Raw genomic sequence first — 25,805 nt, forward strand, 5'->3', positions numbered from 1 at the left:
TAAATGTTCTCTAGCTTTGAGACCTCAAGAGTGAGTGAATGAATACACTGTGTTACAGCAGCTGAAAATCATTCAAGATGTCATGCGTTTGGGAGAACTGTGATTGGCTTTAAAGTGATGTCTTGCAAGGGCTGGCTGGACACACTGCGATAATGCAGGTCTGCTGACAGTCATTGAGCAGTCTTCTCATGTGTGATAGCACCTGAAGCAAAAACTACAGAATATATTGCTTTGGTGTGGTGTGCTGTAGCCTTCTCTTGGCCTTGCAACAAAAGTAGCCTGGGCTGTGTCTGAAAACACACATAAAGAGAGCTTGATGCTGGGTGCTAGACACACGGGAACTTTTCTGGGCCTCCAAGTAAGGCAAGCTGATGAGACTGTACAGGGGAAAGCACGCTCCGGGCATTTTAGAATACACAGAGATGCATCAATACTTGTTAAACAAAATAAAAAAAACCTTGTAAAAGGGAATACACACTCCAGATGGGAAATTCTTAACAAGAATGGGCAAGATTAGAAGTCAAGAAGTCACTGCACCCTGGATTTTTTTCTTAAATTCTGTGGGAACCTAGTTAATTATATATATGGGAATGTCAAATATCAACTGAAGGATTTCTTTTTTCCTATGGGTAGATTACTTCGTGGCTATCCCAGAAAAAAATTCTGGTTTTCTCCAAAACATCTTATTGCACCGTTTAGTTCTAGGTGGACAAGGCACCTGGTCTTGGGTGACGCAGCCATGGTAGGGGCTGTTCTGCCACTGAAGTGTGTATGTAGAATATTAACCTGAAAGAAACCTCCAGTATTACATACGGCCCTATTATAAGCTAGGACTGCATATCAAACCAGCACATGCTATTCTGCCTTTCTGCTGTTAAATCTAAATTACAACAGAGGGAAAAGTCAGTGGAAACTAATTGTATGGCTAATTAAAACAGTTTGAAAGGAAGCAATTGCAAGAAGAGAAATTGCATTATAGGCAAGAGGAGAGGATGATAAATGTTTAAATATGCAGCCTTCAAATGTCAGTTTTCCTCAGAGAATGTCCCCCATATGAGAAGTCTGCTATTCAGCCGCATTCAACCTGTAGGGCAGAAAATTTTGTATAGAAAAGGTAGAGGCTGGAGGCAGTAATGCTCATTGAGCTTTATGACAACCAGTGTGAGAGGCTTGGGATTGAAAACAGATTTTTAAGGTTTATTTTTCATTTTCGTCACAAGTTCCTTAAAATGCTTAAAGGGAATGCAAAAAAAATTGGAGTTCTTTTTTTCTAAAGACAATGAAGGGAGAAGCGACTGGGAGCAGTAGAAAACTTTCAAAGCATTAAATGGAGGACACAATGAAACCCAGTGAAGCTTTGAAAAAGATGGTCAGAAAAAAGAATGGCTAGAAAGAAGTCAGTTCAGTGGGATAAGTGGCCCCACTTAAAAAGGTACCTCGATATTTAGTTCTTCAAAAACATACAGTAAAGAGCAATAGTAAAGACCCATGTAGGTTCTCAAGTTCCTTTTTCACTGATGCAAGCTAGAAAAAAAAGTAAATGTTGACATTTGGTCACAGTTGCTTTGAATTAATTTGAATTTTAATATTAATTAATTTATTGTTTAATTTCCTTATTGTGGAAGCTGAAAGAATTGGGGGCTTCTGCCTCTTTCATATGCTTATATTCTTTGCTTTTTTCCCCCTGCAAGTCTTACACAAATTCTTGTTCATCTACTTTAGTGCTTTTATTACTCCTGATGTACTTATTGCTGGATAGCACACATAACCCTTAGGCATACATTAACTTGTCTTCAGCCTCCCCTGGTTTCCTTTCCTGCCAGTTCTTCTGTTACTTTAAATATTTATTTAATCTGTCCTATACTCTGTCAGCCTACAATGTCATATGTGGAGACATCCCTGCTTGCTTCTTTATGTTAAACCCAGTGTCTTGTACATACGCTTTTTAGTCTTTCCCTTATATTAATTATAACCAAGTCCAGAAGTGTGGTGTTCGGCCTCCCCATCTGTCTTACCAGCATTTCTTCTGAGCTCATTTACATCCATACGGCTGTATTTATTTGTTACTGCATTGCCAAGACTATTTTGGTTTTTTTCGTTTTTTTTCCTAAGCATAAGTTCCTTGCACTTAAATCTGAGAAGTGGAGAAAAGAAATCGCTCTTCATTTCTTTCCTAGTACTTTACATATTGAAGCTCCTGCAGAGTGAGCAGTGATATGAATTTCTTGAGATGCATGTCATCTGCCAGCATCGTGCTGGACAAGTGCCACCGGTTGGGCTTTTTTTTAACCTCAGACCTGTTACTGCTCTGTGAGCCCTGGCTAAAACAGATGCTTAATTTCTTGTCTTGACCTTTAGAGAAATCTTCTCTGGTAAAACCATTCTTGCAGCTCTAGACAGTAAAAGTTTCATGTGCTTTGTCTTGTGTGAAAGCTTCTACCAAATACCCTGTTTGTTTGGTACTTTGTGACCAGACATGGTGGGTTTCATCACTCCTTTTTAAAGGTGAATGTGTATTCAGCTAGGTAGCCCTTCCGTTTCCCCCCTTTGATAATACAGCTACTTGCTGCTGTACACAGCATGGATTAGCTGGTGTGAATTAGCTGGCTTTATTTGTAGTAGGGTGTACTTTTTCCTTTCTTCGGTCGTGTTTTAAGGGGTTCTTCCTCGCAGTGTTTAGGGAAAATGTTGGGAGACTTGCGTAACTTGAATTATTGGAGCTCTGATAGTGCTAACAACTGCATATCGTGTACTTTGTAACCGAAAGGGTTTTAAACCAGCCTGTAGTATTGCTTTAAAAAAACGCCTCAGCCTCTCATAGCCAAAGTACTTCTTGTCTTTGTATGCAATTTGAAATTTAATTTTTAGTATTAAAATGCCACCAAAATGTCATTGGTGTAGTAGTAAAAATAGATTTTGCGTATTTTCTGAAACATGGAGTATGAGACATAAGTGAGAGAGAATTTCTGTGAGCAGTGAAAGGAAATGCTTCTCTCCGTAGAGGATTGAGTGAAGAACAGAGAGGTCAATTTTAAAACCTTTCATTTTGTGTGATTACAGCCATGCTGCAAATGCCATTTCACTATAAGGGAGGACTTTAAAACATACCTTACCTCTTGATTTGTGCTGCAGGTCAGATTAACTAAAATGGTTATTGTGTCACCCTAGAGATTCCTGCTTGCTGCAAGACCAGACTTTAAACCCTATTTTTATTATTAAAAAGGCCAGCAGCAACAAAGACTATTTTACAAGTTCTGAGACGTTTTCATAGCAATTTGATCTTTATACACAGGTTTTTAGAACTCTCTGTACTGCAATTCTTAGTGATGTAAAAATCGGAAAAGGGGGAGAAGGAACATGAACATTCATTTGCCTCTTGCCTGGAGACTGTCCCCTCTCAATGCCCTTCTTGAGGAATGAATTTTGAGCAGAACATGTGTTGGACTCCTGTGTCGTGGTGGAACAGCAGCATCTTTCAGCAGATGAAGTGTAGGTCAGGTTGAGGGGAAACCTGCTAGTTTGTGGGTCCGATGTATGGTGCGGGTTCCCCTGGCTCTTGTTACACACTTCTGTCTTCAAGGGAAAAAACCCTTCTGTTTTCAAGATGCAAACCTGGGTATGACAGTTCCTATTTGTATCCTATTTTAGTCAGAGGCACCAATATTAGTAAAAACGTCCCCTAGAAGAGAAACAATACTAGATGCAGCTTCTCTGTGTTAGATTTTAATAAACTGTATATACTACTTTTGCTGTCTTGCACTTGCTGCAGTGATCTTTCTGCCCTAACTTGTGCGCTACAAAACTAACTGTTAAAGAAAGATTTGACTCAACATAGTTGCCTCTTGCTCTTTCCTAATCTTGTTTAGGAAAATCCAGCAGTAGTTAGTCAGCCAGTATCCTCGGGTATCCCTTGATGTTATCTGCCTGTCTTCTCCTTATCCTGTGCTTTTAACTGCTCACACAATGTTTGGACATTTAATCTCACACTTTTTAATGGAACAAAACTTGATGAAGAGATGGTTTTGCTGGCTTCAGCAGGGTAATTTGGATGCCTGCCCATATCGCTTAATGGGGATCTGTTGAGTCCATTATGGAGATTGAGCGTTTAAATTCATTTGTCTTAATTATGTTCTCAGAAAAATCCCCGAGATGTCTAGAATGCAACAAGACTATGATTTCTTTCTTTCTTTTGCTTCAAAACCCTGGTGAGATTCTGCCTGATTTGAAAAATCCTTTGACTGGTTACGAGGTGGAAGATGTATTGAGGAGAGTAGATGATGGTCATGACATGCGTTTCTGGCGTTGTCTTGGGAACTGCATAACCAAAGATGCATCAATTCTGTTCCTAGAAAACGCATCTTTTTCATACCGTCCACCAAGTGTCATCCTGTCCTTTGTATTGATGGGTTTTCTGCCAGCACTGCCATCCAGCAGCAGTGCTTGCTCCTGCAGGGCACCCGTGTCGACAGCATGCTTTGTCAGCTTGAATTGCAGAGGCTAAATGGTGATGGTGCCCAGGTGCTACCCACCCAGTCCCCTCCACCCTGTGCTGATGCCAACCCAAAGCCCCCTCAGTATTTAATTCATAGCTCTGCCTCTTGTCCTCCATCTTCACCATGGCTGCCCATCAACATCAGCTGTAAAAAGGAGGGGGGGGCTTATTTCAGTGCAGCTTCAAGCCAGTGACCAAATGTTCAGCAGCCACCCATTTCTGACAGTGGAATTGCAGTGAAGCTGATCTGTACGTGTTTTGCAGGGTTGGGGGAGGATTGGGGGGTATACGTTTTCTAATGACTCCCAGGGATGGGAGCACAAGGTTAGGCTAATAAAGGCTTTTGTTTTGTTTTAAGTTCAAGGGTTTTAAAAGTCCTTTTCATTTTAAGTCTAATGGTTCTTAAAAGTAAAGCAAATCATCTTTCCCCTTCTGGTTTTCTTTGCCACCGGAGCCTTTTGGAATTTAATGTGCCCCCAGAGGGGTTGCTGTGTGCATGGCACGTTGTAATGCCTCTTCTCATGGCAAGAAGACTGTGGTGTATGTGCGACCACCGAGACGACTGACCTGCATTGCTAGCGGGAAGGTGTACTTCTGCGGTCATGCTCTGTAGCTGCCTGTAAGTGGGGGTGGCTCCAGGTTTTGGAGGCCTGGGCAGCTGGGGCTGGAAGTCAGCACGTACCTCTGCCAAAGAATCTCAGCGTTTTATTGCTCCCAGTTAATCCAGGGGGTGATGAAGACGTCACGTAAGAATAGTTTCTAAGCCTCAGTGTTTCACAGAGTTTGTGAAGTTTCAAGTTACTTTTTCAGATTTAGTCTTTTTTCCCCCCATTCCTGATTGGTTGCAATGTGTTCCTGAGTATAAACATACATATTTAAGACTGAGATTAAAGGCAAGTTTATCTTAAACATCTTATGCAAGTAGGCCAGCTGGACGTAACGTCAGACAATTGCAGAACTGTAATTTTCAAGTTGAAGGGACATAAAACCTTCCAGTCTCTAAAACATTCTTGAAAGCAATACTATATACTTTGAAAATGACAAACAAAAAAAAACTGTTCAGAACTGAAGTAATTCTGATAAATACAGTTATAAATGTTTACACTGCATGCAAAAGCAAGAATAGTATGTGTGGTAACTGAATGGTGGTATCTAGCATTGAAGAATTACTACTTCATTTCTGTAAGGAAAAGCCTACATAGTGTAATCAAAGGTGATTTGCAAATGGTGCTATTTTCATAACTGAATCATTTGTCTCATTCAAAAAAAAAAAAACCCAAAACAAACAAAAACCCACCCCAAAAAAACCCAACTGCTCTCAACATATGTATGTCAAAGCCTTGCATTCCCTGATATCTGTTGAAAAATCTTGAGCATGTGTATAGAGTCCTACAGGGCAGGATATCCTTTTAGGAATCTTGCACTGAAATACTGTTTCTCTTTAAATAGCCTAGCTGGCTGCTATACTTGATGTGAAGCTGCCAGCATCACTAAAGTAAGAACAAGTCTACCAATCTGAAGTAAAATAACCGACATGCCAAAAAAACCCCCCCACCCAACCCAAAAAAAACAAACCCCAAAAAACAGCCCAAACAAAAAACCAAACTCTCAACAACAAAAAAAAGCCTGCCCCTGCACCAAACCCCATGGTATTTTTTTCTTTTTTATTGTGGATTCTTTCTTAAGTAGTAGCAAGTGGGGGAGTAATGCTGTGTAGGTGCTACAAGCTTGGTTCTTAACCAGATTAATTTCTCTTCTCCAAGTGGGATCTCTGAGAACTGAAAAGCAAATGAAAACATAGTGTGTTGCAAGCTTAGAAAGTAAAATTTCTGTACTTATTAAACGAGGAATTCCAATTAATTTTTTTTTATGATTTGTGGGGTTGAGGGAAGGGAGGAGCGTTGGATGCTTTGCTATCATGATATGGCTGTACTTTCTTTAAAGACATGGACATGCATGAATGTAGAGAATTCCCATCCAAACAGATTGTGTAAGTCCTGAGAGTGGGGAGAGCGTGGACTAAGGAGCTGTTCTAGTTGTATGTAAGAACATTTAAGGGTTAGCATCAAACCTAAAGGTTTGTGTTTAAGGACAAACTCAACCTGAGTAAATAGAAAAGCTTCCTTCTCTACAAAGAGAAAGCGAGAGCACTCCCCTCCACCCATGCTCCAAGCTGGACAGCTGGCAGATCTGGAGGCAGCGTGGCTGCACTAGCAAGGTGGCCAGTCCAAGCTAGTAAGTCTGTCAGCAGATTTGACTGGGTTGATGTCCAGAGCAGCTGGCATCTATAGTTATGAATAGAATGAAGTAGTATGCACCTTGAAATGCAGAGATAGAACTTCTTGGTTTAATCCTCTCGACTATGGGTTTCTCTGCCATCCCAAGTTTATTTAACCCAGGCAGAGGTTCTTTCTAAGGATTTCTTTGCGCTGAATGGTTTTTGGAGGTGAGTGAAAGCTAATATATGCAGTGTATCTCTAACTTGCTTCAGATATGCCTGAAGATTCAAATATGCACTGGGAAAAGAAGGAACGTCAGTGAACTGACAGCATCCTGTTCAGTTGGATAATAAGATGTTTCAGAATGGCAATGGCAATACTGAGTGCTGGGTTCAGGTAATATAGCGTGAAGAAATTAAGTGTCTTGCTTGTGCAGACATGATTTGAGATTTTTGAATTAAGATTATGCCTAGTTCACAGAACTCAGCAACTTTAACTTTTAATACTAATCTGGCTTCATAAACTAATTCTGATCAATATTTTCTGTTAATCAGAAATGGCAAAGCTGACAAGCTGAGGAACCAGCAGCAAGGCTCATGCTAAGGCTGCGGTGATACCACAATGTGGTCTCCATCAAAAGTGTTACTTATATAGTGCTGTCTATAGGGCTGTTAGCATTTCAAGGCTCTAAGTGTGACTCAGTATTGTAATCTGTCAAAAACGTCCAGAAAGACAGGAAAAGACGCTGTGAAATACACTGGGGGGACTGCAGAGGTGTCTGAAGGTGCCATAAAGACAACAAGACCTTTAGGATACTGTATATGGTAATTAATGTAGATGTTTTCTTTTTAAATTAGATGCAGCAATTGGAGTTAGCACAAATGCAACAAAGAGAAGCCAACCTCACAGCTTTGGCAGCCATTGGACCAAGGAAGAAAAGACCACTGGATTCATCAAATGCTGGATCTGGGCTGGAGGTACGGAGATGCCTTGCATGTTGTTGTATCTTCGTACTGAATTGTTTTTATCCTTCCCTGTAGGAAGAAGTGAGAATTCTCTTAAACAAAATGGCTGGTTATGTGCTGTCAGAAAACCAGTCTGTTTGTTAGATACTTGAAAGGATTGTTCCTGGTAAATTTGCTGGGGATGTTTAATTGTGTGTTACAGGAAGAACTGCAGATAAGAGCACTGTGTGTAAAGGACTGAACAAAATGGTGGCTCATAGAAACTTACATCTGCTGTGGAGGGTAGTGAAGCTCTGGTGGTCTTCCACAGCAGCTAGTTGTCGTAGCTCCTCAGCTGAACTCAAGATGGCTGGTTTGGATGGCTTTTGAAACAGCCCTTGCTTTCATATTTGGCTGTGGAGTTTTTTCCATGCACAATGCACTAGGGACTCTTCAAATACACTGTGAGTTCGCCTTGGCTAGATTCCCCCAAAAAGCAATAAATAAATAAGTAAAGCTAGACCATTCAGTTCCTGCAGTGAGCCAGATCACCTTTTCTGGCTCATGCTGCATTTTAAAAGTGCCTTGAAGGTGCTTTTAACAAATCTTGGTCTGAACAAATTTCTTAATGTTGTGCTGGAGATTTACTGTTTCCGGGACCTGGGAAGCTTACAGGGCTGCAGAAGTTCTTCCCAAAGAGACTGACGGCCTACTTCTGTTAGGGATCATCAACTTGGCTGGAGACGGTAGAAATGTGTTGCGGCCTGTCATTTGAGTGTTGTTGCCAGTTTTGCCCCTCTTCCTCATGAAGCCTCGACGTTGCTCAAGTGAATGGCTTGGTTGGCTTGTGACATGGGGAACAGAAGCCTGGGAAGTAACTCTTGTGTGGAAGAAGTTGTCCTTTCTGATAAACCTGAAGCCTTTTTCATTCTTGTGGCTGAGGAAGTTTAAATAGATGCTAGGATTGAAAATAGTCTGGTGCTTTTGCATACTGGAGTCTGGAAGGACCTCGTATAAAGCTCAGTTATTTGCAGTGTAACTGAGACAGTGGTGGCATCTGTCTTGTAGGTTTTCCCTCAGCCTGGACTGTGACAAGAGACCTCTCTAAGGGGGAGTGAGGTAGCTTTGTTTCTTGGATCTGAGGTGAAGACACAATTAGCTCCTTGAACACTCCCTGTTTACCGCAAGTGAAGGAATCTGTACCTAAAGGAGCTGCTTTGTTCCCAGCTTTTGAGCAGCTATTCTTCACTTCTTTGAAGTTTTTTAATACACTTTCACATGAAGCTGAAGGAATAGTTGTTTTTTTTTTTTTTATACTTTCACATGAAGCTGAAGGAATAGTTATTTTTTTTTTTTATAATACCACTGGAAAAACTTGAAAAAAATGCGTCTAGCACAAGAACAGTTTTCCCCATCCTTTTCTCCTGTTCCCCCAAGCTTCTATCGAGTAACCATTCCTGTTCTTCGTAGTGGTTTTCTGTAATTATTGCCGGATTTGTTTCTGAATGTTTAACAAGTCTGCCTCTTAGGTACTTTTCGGCTATTTCTCATCGTCTGTGGTGTGTCTGCTTTATTAAAAGCTTCATAAGATTGTGTCAAAGTGAGACAGATAACAGTGCTGCTATTGAAAGGTGGTGATCCATTATTTACATTGCCAGTTTAGAAGAACGTGGGCATAACATGTCTAAAACTGACCGTAAACCTTGATAGCATTTCATTGTCACAAATTTACCTGCTGCTTTTTAAGATGCTTTTCATACAGGTTGCCTTGCTAGACTGAGCTGTAAGGGCAGTAGGTGAAAGTAATTCTGCCAGTGAAACTACTTTTGTTTCTCGCATGCAATCTTGCATTCCAGTGCCGGGTACTTAGGTTTCGAGCTACCAGAAAGCAATTCTCTGTGGGCCTTTTTTTTCTTTTTTGTGAAATTATGCAGGATAGCAAACTTGAGAAGGATGTTTAGTCTTAGACGTTTAAGCGTCCCAGTATATCTAAGGAGGATTTATAAAAGGCTTAAGACTTCTCATGTAGAATAAAGAATGGTTTTGACAAACACTCTCTAGTTCAAGAAGCAGAACATTTGTAATACATTCATGATAACATGGCAAAACATCCTGAGCAGTAAACAACATTCCATTCTTCAGAGATGAAAGGAGGTCTTTGAAACTGAAAGCGAGTACAATATGGCCTTAGGCTGATACACATTTGGGCATCTTTAAAATCATCTTTTTGGGCAACCTGTCTGAGAATAATTTAAACAGGCAGGATGTACTTTCTCATTTCAAATTGCAAATACAGACAGCTTTGCTCTCAAGTAATCTTAAATGTCAGAACGTCCTGACTATGCAATGGCAAGGAGTAAATCTGTGCATAATACTCCTCTGACCTTTTTTTTTTTAAAAGCCTAGTATCTTAGTAGACATGTATGGTGAAGAAGTTATTCCTGAATATGAATGATCCTTTGAAAGTATTGAATCAAATCACTGATGCTAACTGCTTTAAGTTTGAGTGAGACTTCAACTTTCCTTGGACAATGTTCTTTCTACAATGTTTGTATCTCTTATGTCCATGTTAGAGCAAAGTTGACTCCGTGCAGCTTCTTTTTATCGTTGCCTACTGCAGTAATTAAAGGAAAGGAATTGTTTCAAGCCATTATTGATGTAAACTGAAGCCCTAAGGTATTTGGGGAGACAGGGAAAAATAATCAGCTACAGTATGTATTAAAAAAGCAAAACTGTAAGCAAACCTGTTACGTATTTGCCTTTCTTTATGCAGTATCAAAATGTAATGGGTACTGGAAGAGTGCAGCTCAGCAGACTGGCTTGGTACGGATCTGCTACCTTCTGTTGCAGTAGGTGTGAAGGGCTAAGAACAGAGTTTTGTTAGCATACCGTGTTTCCTTTCTCCACAAACGAGCATCTGTGCTTAATTGGGATGGTTCTTCAGCCCTAGGTATCTGTCTCTCCTCACCCTGCCACCTGGCTTTGCACCTCTTCTGGAAAGTCTTTTTCCTGGGATAGCTGAATGCCTGATTCCTGCACATTCACCCTATCTTGTGCTCTGAAATTCTGCTTTCTTTAATTGGTCTTTTAAGGAGCTCTATTATGGATTATTTTAATCTGGGAACTAGAACATGTGGTGGCACGAGCATGTGCTTTACAGCTAGAAGCCTGCTTACCAGCAGCCCTGTCACCTCATAGTGTGGGGGGTAACAAATAAAGAAGAAAGATGTTCTTGCCCAGAGGAGCATCTGTCAACTAATTTGGACCTAAAAGCAATATAAAAAGGGTAAACTGTATCTTGCCATGATTATTGCTTATGTGATGCTAAACTTGAAATAGCAGTAGGGGCAAATCCATGATGATCATGGAATAAAAAAAAAATAATAAAGCTAATGCTCTAGGCCTAATTTAAAAAAAAAAAAAAGAAAAGAAAAAAGCATCAGTATAATGGGAATTCTTTTCCTTTCTTGTTGGAAACACTTGTTTGGGTAGTTTTGCATGTTCTCTTCACTGCAAATTTAACATTTGAATGGTATTGTTCAGAAAGAGTAATTTGAGAAAGCCCTGGTAAGAAAATCCCTCTATTGTGAAAATGTGTTAATTGGTGCTACTTGTATTCCAGAGGTGGTAATATCTTCATCTCCCTCTGGACACTTTTGGATACAATGAGGGGTAGAGGCCTTTGGATTTGATTCATATGTGGTTTGGGGTTTGTGTATTTGTTACCCACCTCTTCTCCCCCAGTTTGGGGGCATGTGGTGAACAGTAATGAAATAAAGGGTGGGAAGAACTGAAAAATAACTCATCTTGAGAAGGGAGAACACTTCTAAAACAAGTTAGAAAAAAGTAAACTTGAAGCCACAGACTTATTTTCCCAATTCTGTGTTGTGTTTCATAGTTTTTATTGGTTGGTAACATGCCCCATAATATTTTCAGTGCTGAGAAATAGTCGAGGATTATTTTGGATTAAATTTTACTGCTTTTCTGATGATAAAGCTATTTGGAAACAGCTTTGTCTAATTCTCACTGTAACTGGAGTTTTAGAAGTTTGAAAACCCTTGCAGATATTTAAAACTTTTTTCTGTGAGGAAACAGGCTGCAGTTCTGAATCCTTAAACTTTCTTTCCTTCTATCCAAAGGTGTCCTGGGCCCAAGGTTGTCTTTGGCCTTGAACTGAGAGCTGTATATTTGTGTGGTAGCATGCAGCAGGGAGGGGAAAAAAGTCTACATGTGTTTTTGAAAGTAGAGTTTGGAGACTGGCTGTCACGCTTAGGGTCAGCTTCTGAAGGCTGTGGTTGGACCATTCTTCTACTTGATACAGGAAAACTTCGTTGGATGCCTGCATTTCTGTGTAATTTTTTGGGGGAGGCTGCTTGCTTCTCATCCATTTTCTGGCTCAATGATAACACAGTAACTACTTAGAAGTGATGCGGTCTCTCTTGCCCCCACATGCTGTTGGTGGTGTGTTCTTCACTTGTCTCCTTCCACGTTGGTCACATTGACTGACTCAGCGGCGAATCTTTTCATTCTTTTTGCCTGATCCAACAGCAAAGGAAATTTCCTCTTTCCAGATACTGCTTGTGGCTGTTCTGTCCACTGCCAAGACTGGCTGCTCTGTTAGTAAGTGTCTGTCTTGCCTTGCCCGTAGTCCGACTCTGCTGTGGAAACTGAGGCTATTGCAAGTAGCTGCTACAGAAATAAATTATGCCGCTGATAATCTGTGGTCAGTGCAGAGCCATTCAAGTACTTACTGTCCATCAAACTCCCAGCTCTGGCCAACATGCTTAAAATAATGTGATACTTCCAGGGTGATGCACATCTTGTAATACAGCAATCCACAAATAAGCTTATTATTCTCCTTCTGGGAAGAAGTTTGGCAAGAAGAAATGGGAGAAATGTCTCCTTTACCACACTGGTCATTGCTCCATTTTTCGCATCGATCGTGGGTGGGGAAAACAAGCTTGTTGTCTTTTCTTTTAGGGCCAGGTCTCTGCCACATCTGATCACTGTTAGCAGAACTTAAACTTACCCTTCTTGCTTTACAGCTTAGAATGTCGGTATGCATGTTGATCAAACACAGTCTGTTGTGCGGTGCATGTTTAAGTTCTGGAAATGCTCTTTAGGCTGACCTGGGAAGAACTAAGCTTTTAAGCAACAAGTCCTTTTCTACAGAATGAAAGAAAATCCCAACTCTTCCAAATGTTTGGGGAAGAGAGATGTTTTGGTTTTTCCTCTGGCAATCAAATCGCTCAGGTTTTTTGGCATTTGTGGGAGGGGTGTGTGGTAGTTAAGGGGTATCTGGCTTTACACCCTTAGAAGCTGTAGAAGTTACTGCTGCCTTTCTGGCCATAAGCTCTTTGATGAGAGGACACGCTAGCATAATTCAACTTCAGTATTAGTGTTAAGGATGTGACTATGTCTAAACGTGAATTAAATGCAGACGCTGGCTCTGTAGAGAATGGACAATTGCTGCTCCCTCCCTGTGTATCCATGGAGTGCAGAGAGGCTGCTGGCTGGTACTTGGCATTGGTACATGATAGTCTGTTCAAGTATTTTCAGAAAAAAGCTGCAGAAAATTAATTTAAAAGCAATCACTTTAAATTGGACTTCTTCTACTTGCATGTAAGTAGGTGTTGAGAGCCAGGCTGCAAAATCTATTTCTACACTTGAGGGGTTTCCCTCTCTTTCTCTGTGTGTCTGTCTGTCTTTGCCACCCCGTCCCCCAGCCCATTTTGAGATTTATGACTGAAGTGCTACAGGAGGGTTTTTCTTTCTTCTACTTTGCATAGACTTAACATATGCAGACTCTTGATTTCGGTTTCTGGTTCTTATTCAGGCTGTCGGGACAACTGAAGAGTCTACAGCGTGGTCGTACCTTTGGGGAAGAGGGGAGCTAAAAGTGTTACTGCAATTATAAAATGTGGCTTTGGCATCTTTCTTATCTGCTGCAAGACCTGAACTCAGCCCTGTCAGCTAGAGAGTTTCAATTTCAGCGCTGAATTTCCTGGCTGCTGTCAGTCTAGGCCATCCACTTGATGTGAATTTTTTTCCCATGTAAATAGGCAAAAATATTCTCGACTGCCATTCACGCACTTCAGAAATACAGTTCATTGGCCCTATATCGTGCCTTCTCTGTGCTAGAGATGAACTTAATTCTTCTTATGTGTGAAAGATATCTGCAATTTAAATGACTAATTGCACTGTAGCTTTAGGCTGAACATATTGGTAATGCACAAATGTTGATGACATGTGAAGGGTCAAGAGATTTATAATTTAGCTGACAATACATTGCTTAAAATGATGTGGCAAAGAGCCAGAAAATTTCAGCTTAATAATTGTCTATTAACTAACATGACATATTTGTATAGTATTCATTACCTCCAGGTACAGATTAAGCATCTGATGTAGCCATACGAAGTGACATGCGTACATGAATCTTGGGCATAATAGTGAATAAACTGACATTACATTCGCAGTAATTTGTTTCAATATGTAAAACATGTTGTTGCCTACATTTGAAAGGACTTGTAGGAATGTTGCAATGAAATCTGAGGAAAAATGCATAGTTGAATAGCGTTCTCTAGATCTGACAGCTTCACGAGGCTTCTTTGTAGATGACAGATAATGTTATAAATATACATGTTTGTTTGCAGCTGCATGAGAAGCAGCCTGGAAATAGAGATCTAAGCCTTTCAGACGTTGGCTTGATCTACCCTAATGGTCTATAAGGTTAAAAAAAAAAAACCAAAACAAACCCACACACCAAAAAAACCCCACCACACAATGCCACCAACTTTATCCAAAAAAAACCAACCCAAATCATCTTTATATATATATATATATATATTGAGTAATGTAGTATTTTAGTACTGTGAATGTGGGAGTACTTCTAGCAGACTGTGGCTTGTTAGAATAGGCAGCATGAATAAGCTGGCTTGTCACCAAAGTAATATCAACTTCTTTCACTTTGTTTTCTCTGGCCTAAATTATGCATTTATTTGTACAAGCAAAACTGTCACAGTTCTGACAGGGTCTCTTCCTTCCTCCTTGCTGCTGGGGGAGACCCAGGAAAGTGTTTGAGCACTCCACAGTGCATTAATGGCTTTTTTAACCCTTTTTTTCTTCCTGTGAGACAGGAACGTGTTGTGTGTTTTATGGCTGGGAAACTAATGTACAGGGTACGCTAGGTACCACAGACCTCACTGTGAGCACAGGTGACAGAGCTGGGGGTTGAACCAGGATGTTTTTGCTCTGGATGCTTTTGCCACCTTCCAACAATGCCTCTGCTGCACACAGCTGTAATTATTCAGTGTTTGGAGATGTTATTGAACGCTGTCTCGTGACTTTGCTTCCTTCTGCTGGTGTGGTATTTTTGTAACGTGCAGCAGAGCTGCAGTGACGGTTTGCTCTCTTGGAATCTTGGCTCTGAGACTGGGTTGTGTTTATGCCACAACAGAAATTGAAATGAGAACTGTTGGCTTGACTTTTTAACATTTGACTGAACACTTTCCTCCCTTAAAGTGTCGTCGTCCCCGCAAGAGTTAAAATTTTGAATACGATTGGTGTGAAGCCATTGAGTTTGAGAAGGGAGAGTGTACTCTGCCAGGGACAGCTCACTGAGCCTGACCTGGGCTTCATGGGAAGGAAAGGTGTCTGCTGACCCCTCTGAGCTTTGTATGGGGGCCTGTAGACTAGCTCTGAGCAACTTCGATATCCTTGTCAGTACCAGTGATCCAGGCTTGTAGATCACATGCTCCAGGTACTTTAAAGACTAGGAATAAGGTGGTGATGGTAGTCTGGGCAAAGGAAGAGCCTTGTCCTGAGTGGTGGCTCTGTATTGACTTCACTCTTGCCTTTTCAGAGAGTTAGTATTTAATTCTCGCTCCAGCCACTGGAGAGAGCTCTAGAGATCTTGAAACGGGTTTCGGGAGCAACCTCTCACCAAACCTATCCGCACAGCAGGCGTGGGACTACAGCAGGAGCTCCACCATGGCTTCTGCTGCTGGGATTAGTGAGAGTCACCGATGTCTGTCAGGTGTATATAAAAGGCTCGGAGGATCAAGAAAGGGCCACAGCATGTTGCTTTGGCAAAGTTGCTGATTTGACTTGCCTCTGAGGTTCAGCCAAAAGCAGGACTGCAGCTGTTGTGGCCTCCTGGGGCTGGTTTTAAGGTCTTGGTACTGTGAAGGGTGGTTTCCCGTGGTACAGAGCATCACAGAATCGCAAGGGTTGGAAGGACCTCGGGAGATCATCTAGTCCAACCCTCCTACTAAAGCAGGTTCACGTTGCTGCAGTACCTGACCTGGCTTACAAACAGGGTCTGTCAGCTGTTGATGCCCAGGTTGTTGGCACGCAGGCTGATACCCAGTATTTATGCTGGTAGTTACTGCTCCTGGGCTGCATGTCTCTGCATTGTTTCTCTTAGGGAAGGAAAGCAGGGTGGTGGGGGTTCTGCGAAAGGCAGAAACTTCAGGATACGGCTGATGTCTTTCAGCCACCCCTGAAATAGGAGGAAATAGGAGTGTTCCAATTAAACAAAAAAAAAAAGAGAGAAAATGAAAAAAAAAGAAAAATTTCTTGTTAAGGCACTAATAATTAGATGTTGCAGAAGGGGGGGTGCAGGCTGGTACCCTTTGCTAGAATTGGTTCTACAGGGATGGATTTTATAGTCACTTATCTTTATACTTGTGTGTGGCCTGGTGGAAAAGCAGCACTTTTCCCCTCAGAAGAGGCTCACAAAGCATCCCTTTTGTCAACTGGAGAGCTTAAGAGTTGGGCACTTCTTAAATAAGATCTTGGATGTTAACAGAGGCACCTGTGATGGTTCGTTTTGATGCACAGATGGCATCTTAACTTCAAGTGTTTTCACTTTTGGTTCTCTAAATGTTTTATTACAAAAAGGCAGGCAGTACCTCCCCCTCCACTGCTTGGTCCAAAGTCAAAACAAAACCACGAAAGACCAGTGCTTCAATGCATCTGTAGGAGACAGTGGCTAAAGGGAGTTAGCGCTCATCCCTGTATAAACTTAGTTCAGAGTGAGTTCCCCAGTGCAGTCCCAGTCTGGACTGGCATGACCTAGGCTGTCTGTTGGCTTCTTTAATTTAAACCGTTGTGCACTTTGAGAGACAGGCCTTTTCTTTTAACTTGGATGTGGTTGTGGCTGCTGGTTTAGCTGTGTTCAGTAATTAGCCAAAGAGTCCCTGGCCCCTGAGATGCTGTCCTCAGGGGCTCTGGCAAGCCGGTGTGATGCTACGTGAAACTTAGAAGTATGAACTGGCTGTCTTAGCAAACAAGAGTCCAGGATAAGCTTTGGCTTTGGATGTGGTATTACAGCATAACATCACTTTATGTCTCTGCCCTGGGTATGGTGGGTAAGAGTTTAAGAATAAATAAATCCATAACTGTCTCAAACACAGGCAGCTTGGCGCTTCTGCCCTATTGTAGCATCTTGCAGCTCCAACAGCTTCCAAAGGGGGTTTGGGCTGTCTGCCTCCTTTTTTGTAAGGGAGCGAACGGGATTGAGGTGGCTTTGTTTGGTGTCTTTTTAAAGGTAAGACTTCTAGTCTAATGACTATTTAGAGAGAAAATACTTTCACCTCCATAAAGTTCTTTGAATTATAAAAGGACATGGCTGCCGGGTTACTGAAAACCCTTGGGGTTTGTTTCATTTATAACATTGCCTCAGGCCTTCTGCTGCATCCTGTAGGATTGACCTCCTTTTCAACCCGTGCTGGCAGCTGCATTGCAGAGCTATCTTTTCCCTGGATCCTTCAGGGTTGTCATATGACAAACTTGAACTGTGACCCTTTTGTGTCTTACCAGGACAGCAGTGCCCTCTCTGTGCGATGTGGCCAGCAGTCTTCCCCACGCACGCATTTGTTCCAAGCCATTTAACAAACTGAAAGTTTCAAATGATGGCATTTCATAGTGTTTAATAGTATCGACTGTAAAGCAAATGAAATGGTGCTGAATACCCTGCATGCTGCTAGTAAGAAATACAGCTTCCATTTCTGCAATATGCCTTGGGTTTTCTGTGGTTAGTGTGTGCTCTCTGGTGAATCTCTTTATTTTTTTAATAAATTTCAATGCTTCCCCCCTAACAACAGTAGCGTTCACTGCTGTAGATAGTCCAGCACTGGTATTTGTTTCTAATATATAGGGGTTTTAACCAGATTTCTCTAAGCAAAGCCGGCAAAGTAATTTTCCTGAAGTCTTGCAGGAGAGTGTTAGGGTAAGAATTGATATAGTTAACACGGCATCCAAGCAACACCATCTCCAAGCGGTGTTGATGCTGGCAGGCATCGCCTTGCTGAAGTTACAGAGACTGAGCACTCGTATTTGTACAAATTGCATTCATTACCAAGAACCCTCCAGTAGTGATAAGAGACTGGCTGTGTAGCATAGATTGGCTCCAAGATAAGTAGCCAGTCTATTGTGCAGCTTGTCGTAATCTTCCTCCTCCCCACCCCTAATAATAAATCTTGGGGCATTTTGGAATGCGTGGGGGTTGCTCATTCCAGTAGCCTGAATGTATAACTACCAAACATCATCTCCTACCAGTTGTGCTTTCATAACCAAGTGAGGCAGCCGACTGAGATGGATAGGCTCGGGTAGTGTTCCGAACGTGCGGATGCTCCAACCGCGTGTGTTTGCTCCCTTAAAGGACATTTCACAGGTGATGGCCGGGGTAAGAGTTTCTTCTGGCTGTGTTTCAAGGCGAGAGCCCACTCGCAGTGATGGTTTTCTTCGAGAAGAGATGTGGCCATCTGGAGCTCAGGTGTTTGCAAGTGGGAGTGCAACCTGGGGCTCTGCACAGGAACTGTGGTAGCACCTTCTTTTGTAGCTAGTTCGTCCTTTCTCAGTGCAAGTGTTTATGTAATATGACTGAAGTGAAACAGCAGTTATTTATCTTACTATAATGATACAGTTTTGTAAAAAGATTTTTTTCTTCTAAGAGTGTTTTTCATTGCTTTGACTGAAATAAACCATTAGCTGGCAAGTGCTTGCTTTGTCTTTTAAAGTATTTAATGTGCAAGGACTTCTGGAGTGCTGGTTTTCAACATGTAAAGCTGAAAACCAGCAGGCTAGTTTTATGCAAGTAGGCAGTATAATGTGACCAGTTTGGTTAAAAACTTGTATTTACATGGAATTCTAATGTTTGGGTTTTTTTCTCCTCTCTCCCTCCCCCATTTAGGATTTGAAAGGCAATGGAACCGCTCCTGGATCATCAGGTTTTAGCCTTACGAAACAGCTGCTCTGTCCAAGAATAACCCGTGTCTGTCTCAGGGACTTGATATTCTGCATGGAACAAGAGAGGGAGATGAAGCATTCCCTAACCTTGTACCATGCTCTTCTGAAGTGATTTGAATTTTACATTTCAACTTGCTGTCTACTGCCAAAGAAAACACTGAAGCATTGTTGCACTGTCTTGAATTCCAATTTCTGGAAAATGATCCGTTGTAAGGATAACTCTTGTTTACAGATAAACATTTTTATTAAATACCTAACCTAGCACCTGTAGGGTTTTTAATAATATTTGGCTTAAACCAGTCTGTAAACCAGTGAAAACACTGAGCTGCACACACAAGCACCTGACTGCCTGCTTGCATTTAATTGTCTTGCAGGCTCTGAGGGCTTGATATGTGTCCCTTGTTTATGTACGTCGCTTGCTTTGGTACTCCAGAGTCTGCAACATCTGTTCTACGTGTAGTGCCTTCTTCTAATCCAACCTTACTTAGGGAAGCAAATAACACTTTAAAGGCACTGCATAGCATGGCAACTGTATTTAATCATGAACCAGCAGTCAGTCAACATGCTAATGTATTGCCCATCTCACGCAGCATCTCCTTAAGTTTTCTGGGTTTAGAATTACTTACTGGATGCTCGTTTGTGGAGAGCAAAGTGGCAAGCAAAAGGGATGAGGGGTGCTTTCTCACCCCCACTTCAACTGCCCTTTCCTCTGAGAAAGCGACCGAGGGAAGGTGGACAAATTGGTCGTTCGTGCAATTGAAGTACATCAGCCAGTGTAGTTAGGGCATACTTTGATGTCTGGGGAAAATTTGGAGTTACTAAACTTGAATATAAGGAATGGAAGAGCCTAAAAAGGAAGGGTAAACAGAAGAAACAGTTTATCTTTCTGTAGATACAAAAAGTAGCATTGAACTTGAGCATAGATGTAAAAAGAAATAAACAAAAGTAACCTGTGCTGACTGCAAAAAAGGGAAAACTTGAGGTTCGTTGCAACTTTGCAGCTGGAGACTCTCTTAAGGAGAAAAGCAGTGTTTGGAAACCACAGGGTTTGCTGCTTCATTTAGATAGTTGATTTGATACCTTAATGTGGTATAACAGGGAAACTTCCCAGATGGAGAGTATTTAGACAGTTGCCTGGTTTCCATTCAGTGAGGAGGAAGACTCTGGATTATTATGACTGCTCGAATAGATTCAAAGTTTTTCTGCTTGCTGGTAAAGACTGCCTTCGTGGTGGCAAGAAAAAACCTGGCCGCCCTTCTCCCCAGCCTCCAAACATTTTACCTTCCATGGCACAGTGCTGTATAGCATGGCTGTTTCCCAGGACCGGTGGGAAAGGCGCTGAATGGCTTCCTGCTTAAACTTTTTTTTTCTTTAAAGGAACAAGCTTCCTACGGTTATTTGGCATGCTACTTCAAAACCTGAAGCCATGATTCAAATGCCCTCCACCTTCAGAACCACTTCAGATAGTTACCAAATTCACGAAGTTTTGAATCAGTTATGGTTTTTTGCGTTGGAACAGTAGTAAAAAAATCTAGTAAATGAATGCTGTAAATTATTTATATATGTATATATAGTGCATATATATATATATAAAAGAAAAGCAGTACTTTGACTAAGCTATAGTTTGCAAGATATTGATGGCATCGGGCAAAATTGTTTTGTATAATTAAATGCTTAGCTTTACTTTTTATGTAAAGTGCAGCATTTTCCATACTTGTGTACTGTATCTTATTGATCAGATGTTTAAAATTATTTTAAATACTACATTAAAGCAATTATTTTATTAAAAATAAAACATTGGTAACTTTGTTTCCTAACGTGAGAAATTCAGCATCTGAAGCTGTCATCACCGTGACTAATGGCGTGGCTCTGGGAGCGAGCCCCGGCTATCTGCCCATCACAGTAATTGGCAGCGTTGCCCCATGTGACGTATTGACGATGAACATCTAAATTTTAAGGTTTTTAAACAGAACTAGGTGACAGAGCAAAGAATTATTTGAAGGAGGGGTGGGCAGGGAGAAAAAGCAACCTCTCATTTGCCTGAATTCCCCCAGTCAGTCAGCACGGAGGCTGAGGTTTGGTTTGGTTTGGTTTGGTTTTTTTTTTAAGAGCTGGGCAGAGGCAAGTGCTTTGCACGCATTCTGGGAAGTAAAAACACAGGAACCCTCTCAGACTTCAGCAATGTGCAGTGGAAGCATTGTCCTAAATAATTTTTAAAGCAACTCACAATTAATTAAGTGCAGGTTGGAGAACAAAGATGAGCATCTGCATGTTGGCCTGCCTCTTTGTCTTCTTTAAACCAATGTGATGCTTAAAATGAAAGATGTTGGAGAAAATAACTTACTTTATATATATCTATTTATCGGTTATGACAGGTGATTCAAGTGTTTTTATGGCCTGCCTATGATGCAGATGGCATGCTTTCATTGCTGCCACAGCAAGTTGTCTCCTTCGCCAGTAGTTCCTCCCTGTGTGCCACCTCACCCCCCAAGAAGAAAACAACCCACCACACCCCAAACCCCAAAATTTTATCTTGTAAGGAGTAGCAGACATTTTCAGAAAGGTTTTTCAGCAGCTCTTTAGGCCTTATCTCAGACAGGGATAGACAAAGCCTTGGTGCAAAGGCTAAAAGTACTTGTTTCCCTCCACCCGCCTCTCATTTAAGCTCAACTTTGTTTCTGAGAAGAACAAGTATCCTCTAAAGTGGCACTTAGGAGACACTTGAACTTTGCGCAGCCACATCAGGAGTTAAGGAGAGATGACCATGGGTTCATATTCTGCCTTTTCTCTCCATCTCCTTACCCTTTATGGGAAGGTGGACTGCTCTTCATGCAAACACTAAAAGCCCACTCGTAGGTCGCAAGGACAAACCCTGCCATCATGCTCTCTTGCTTCTCGGCATGCTCGTGGTCTCGCTTGGGCTGTCTGTGCCACCAATGCTCCGAGGGCTCTAAAGTTTACTCCAGGCACTTCTTGCTGTCCAGATGGCCCACTAGCCTAGTGGCTATTTCTGATGCACCAAACTGCCCAGGGAACTATCCCTGCCACTTGAGTATTCTGCCTTTAGACAAAATAGTATATACAGTTGGAGGGGGGAAAGCTGTTGTTGCTGACTCCTGACTGTTACTATCTTAAAAGCATAGTATGCCAAGATTTGTGTATTACGTGGTGAGAAAAGGGTCCTGTACCCTTTCTCCTCCAGCTGCTGCTTTTTCCCTTTATTGCCATTTTCAAGTCCTACCACTGAATCCAGCCCTTTGCACTGTCTTTTGACTCCAGCTTTTCCCTTCTCCCCCAGGGAAAGACTAGTCGGAGTGCACCAACACACCCCGCAGCTTTGTTCAAGGTTTAATGAGGAAGGTAGCGGGGGCCCGTGAGACCTTGCTAGATGATTCCTCAAAGCCACTGCACTCTCTTGGACACTTTGACACGAGTAGCTTAAGGCTATTGTTTGTATCAAGATGTGCTAGGCCCACTCTCTTGTAGGCGCCCGTGTCCTGCTATGTGAGTGCACTGCTTGGCAAAAAATGCCATCAGCTCTTCTCCAGGTTCATCTCTGCTCTGTTCTCTGTTGGTTTTCTCTTCATTTGTAATCACTGGGGTGAAGAAGGGAAGGGTAAGGCAAGCGAGGCTGTCTTGAAGGGGCAGACAGTCCATGTGATTGGACCTGATGAAATGGGCTTGCTCCCAGCAACATTTCAGATGAGGGCTGCTGGGTTTCTAACACCAAGTGCTGCATATGCTTCCCTCTGCACGTAGCACGCATGGTGTCTATGCTTACTCTGAGAGCTGGATCCGGCTGTCATTATCCAAAGTCCCATGGCTGGAGCCTGCAGCTCTGGAGATAACTGCAATCTGCAATGAAGGCTTTGCTCGCTTTGATGAGTGCAAAACTGAGTACCAAGACTGAAGAACATAGCACACTGGACCTCCCTGTTTTGCCACTTTTGGCACTGGGCTTGTTGCCACCTGTCAGTGGCTTGTCCTTACCCTCATCTAGTAGGAAGGCTACCTGTCTGCAGGCCCCGATGCCAGCGTTTCACTTGGTGCGGGCCTTTTGTAAGCTAGGCAAGCACCCCTTTTGGCTTTTAACACTTTAAAGGAATAGACAAGAAACCAGGTCTTTTTCTTCCACATACATCAGTCCTTGTTCCTACCACCTCTTCTTTCTTCTACTGTAGGCATGAGCTGGTCACTCCTTGCCTGCTCTCCGTAGCTGTTCTGGCACGTTAGCTGCTAACTTCGCTACCCACTCTCCTCTCAGAATCCCCTGCTTCACAGTTCACAGGTTGCCTCCAGGCAGCCCGCTTTTGAAAGGGTTTTTGCTGGGAAGGAGGGAGGAAAAGAAGGATCTCCGTCCTGGACTTGAAAGTTAAGTGGCTGTTCTAGAGTGGAAGGAGGTGGTGGTGCAGGTCAGCTCACGTCAGCCCCAAGGCTGCTACTTTCTGTGCAGGGAGCGGATTCTCACAGGAAGTTTGTGTTTCCTGGTGGCCAAGGCTTCTACCATTAAGTCCGACTTCGGTCAAGGATTTTCTACAAGGTCTACAAAGCAAAAAAGTCATCTTCATCTCAGCAGCTTGGCATGCACGCTCCTGCTCCGGCAGGCTTTCCATGAAGAGCTGCAATCATTGGTTAGCAGTAACTCTCTCTACCAGATCGCTGGGAATATTATTTCTAAATCTCTTTGGAATGAAAGATTATCTGACAGATCACCTGTATCAGTTTTTGAGAGCTAATTCATAATTATGTGTAGTTCCCCAAGCTTCTTGAGATATTTGCACTTCCACTTTGAAGTATTTAGCGTGACAGGGTTTATTATTTACAGTTATTTGAAGGTGTTTCTTCTTTCTGTCCTTAGAAGCTGGAAAGGAGGAGGGGGAGCATTTTTTTCCAAGTAATTATGTGTGAATATACATGTATGCTGTGTATGTAAGTATGGCTAAGTAACTTTTTGAAAGAAATACCCCACTTCTCATAAGGACTGAGTTAAAACAGCTCCCAGGTGTGAAACTCCAGCAACAAGGAGAGAGGGAGGAAGGAGACAAATTCTTCAAGAGGCTGCAAGTTTTAATATGTTAAAATCCTTTGATACCTTTGCAAAATTGGGCAGAGAATAAAGACTGCCTTGAAGAGCTGATCAGCGGGACTTCTCAAGAAGGGAGGGTAGGAAAAGGAGAAGGCACTCAGAGGAGGGAAGACAGAGCTCGCTCCTCTCTCCAGGAGCTTTGGTGATGCCTTTATGTGCATTCTGGCAGAGGCTTTCTTTTACAGAAATGACAGAAAAGAGCCTTTTGAGAAAAAACAAAAAGATCCATCAAAGTAGGTAGGTATGTGTATGCAGGCTGTGTATTTAATGAAGCAGACTTACGGAGTAATTTCTATTTGGGAAGAAATCCTTAAATCATTGCTTCCTGTTCAACACTGTCTTCATTCTTAACTTCGTGTTTTCTAAAATCTGGAGAAACCCTGTGTAATCACCTCATGTCCCTTTGAAGGAGTGACAAGAAGGATTATTGCTGGCTGCAGCCCAGTGCTGCGGTCCAGCCAGAGAGCTGAAGCATGGTGGGGTGCGGGACGGGGGCACGTGTGCTGCCCACGGGGGTGGGTGGCCTGCCTGATGCTGACAGAGAGAGGCTGGAATGAGCAGAAGCTGCGCAGGCACAGCGTGGGCTATCCAACATCTCCGAGCCAAAGCAGTTTTCCTCTACTGATGGGACCAAACCACGGATGGAGGCTTAGCAGCCCGTGTGAGCGCCTGCCTTGTGTGGAGCTGACGTGATGATCGGGGTTGCGCTACCCCTTGTCAAGGCCGGGGCTGGGATTTTCTGCACCCCGCCTTTCGCTGGCCGATTCGTTAGTCCTTTGCAGCGCGGCCGGCAGGCGGTGTGAATGCAAAACAGGCCTCGTCTCACAGAGCTCTCAGAGTCTTCGCTTCTAATTTGAAAGCTTTAGCCTTCTTTATTACAGAGGGAAAAAAATGAAAAGTGACCCAAACTTCGGGTACAGAGGGCAAATATTAAAAGTAAGGTTGGGTTTTTGCCTTTGAAATTCCCTGCTGCTTAGAGACTGTTGGTGAGTGATGCCCCAGAGCTGGGGAGGATGGCTCCAGAAAGAGATCCCCTCGAGTGGGTAATCAGCCCTTCACAGCAGTCTGCTGGGGATGCTGAAACAGAAATCAGTGTTTCGAGTTTTTTTTCCCATGCTGTAAAGAAGAATCTGTGGGAAGGTTCTGCCTGTGTCCTTACACAAAACCAGGATATCCAGTAATTAGTGCAAGAGACCTCCAGGGCAAGCTGGAATTTTGCAACACTTCCCAAGGCAGGGAAAATGCCCTGGGCTAGGGCAGTCTTGGGAAGAGAGTGAGTCAGGAGGCTTTTTTTTTTTCTCTATAGTCTTGATCAAGTCAAGAAAACGTTGCAGGGACCCGACTCTTCCAGACCTCCCTATATGCAGGTGAGGCTCCTCCACCCCCCCGAGGCAGACGGCTGCCTTTTCAGGCTTTTTTCTCTATACTCAGCTGAACCTTTTGCAGCCCTGAGCCGCAGCTGAGTTTCTGACGATGGCTGGGAGCGGGGAAGCCAAACTGACCCCAGGGCCAGGTATCCCCCACAAGAGAAAGCCGGGGAGGCACAGCCCAGCCCTTGCAGGGAGGCGGGGGCAGGGTGCTGCTGCCTCTTCTGGTGATGTTTCACCCCCCCTAGAAACACAGATTTCTGCTCGAGAAGGGACTTAAAACCCTGTAGAGCCATCACCTGCCTTGGGCAGCGCTTGGGCGCGTAGGAGAAGTTGAAGCAGCGTAGGGTTTGGGCAGGGTGGGTGGCACGAGGGCAATGGGTGGCAGGAGGGCAACGGGTGGCAGGAGGGCAACGGGTGGCACGAGGGCAACGGGTGGCAGGAGGG

At 42.8% G+C, this 25,805-nt stretch overlaps 1 protein-coding gene across 10 annotated transcripts in view; it reads left to right on the forward strand.

Moving 5' to 3' along the window:
- TAF4B (TATA-box binding protein associated factor 4b) overlaps window positions 1–19,163 on the forward strand; it is an 88,710-nt gene extending 69,547 nt beyond the window's left edge. For all 10 annotated transcript variants that reach the window (XM_035903027.1, XM_035903033.1, XM_035903034.1 and 7 more), the window contains 2 exons: window positions 7,569–7,688; window positions 18,850–19,163. In XM_035903027.1, coding sequence (XP_035758920.1) covers window positions 7,569–7,688; window positions 18,850–19,017 — 288 coding nt within the window. In that variant the 3' untranslated portion in view covers window positions 19,018–19,163. The remainder of the gene's footprint in view (window positions 1–7,568; window positions 7,689–18,849) is intronic.
- Window positions 19,164–25,805: the final 6,642 nt, after the last annotated feature.

The sequence above is a fragment of the Egretta garzetta genome, unplaced genomic scaffold (assembly GCF_000687185.1).
Source record: "Egretta garzetta isolate BGI_Z169 unplaced genomic scaffold, ASM68718v1 scaffold229, whole genome shotgun sequence".
Classification (NCBI taxonomy): Eukaryota; Metazoa; Chordata; class Aves; order Pelecaniformes; family Ardeidae; genus Egretta; species Egretta garzetta.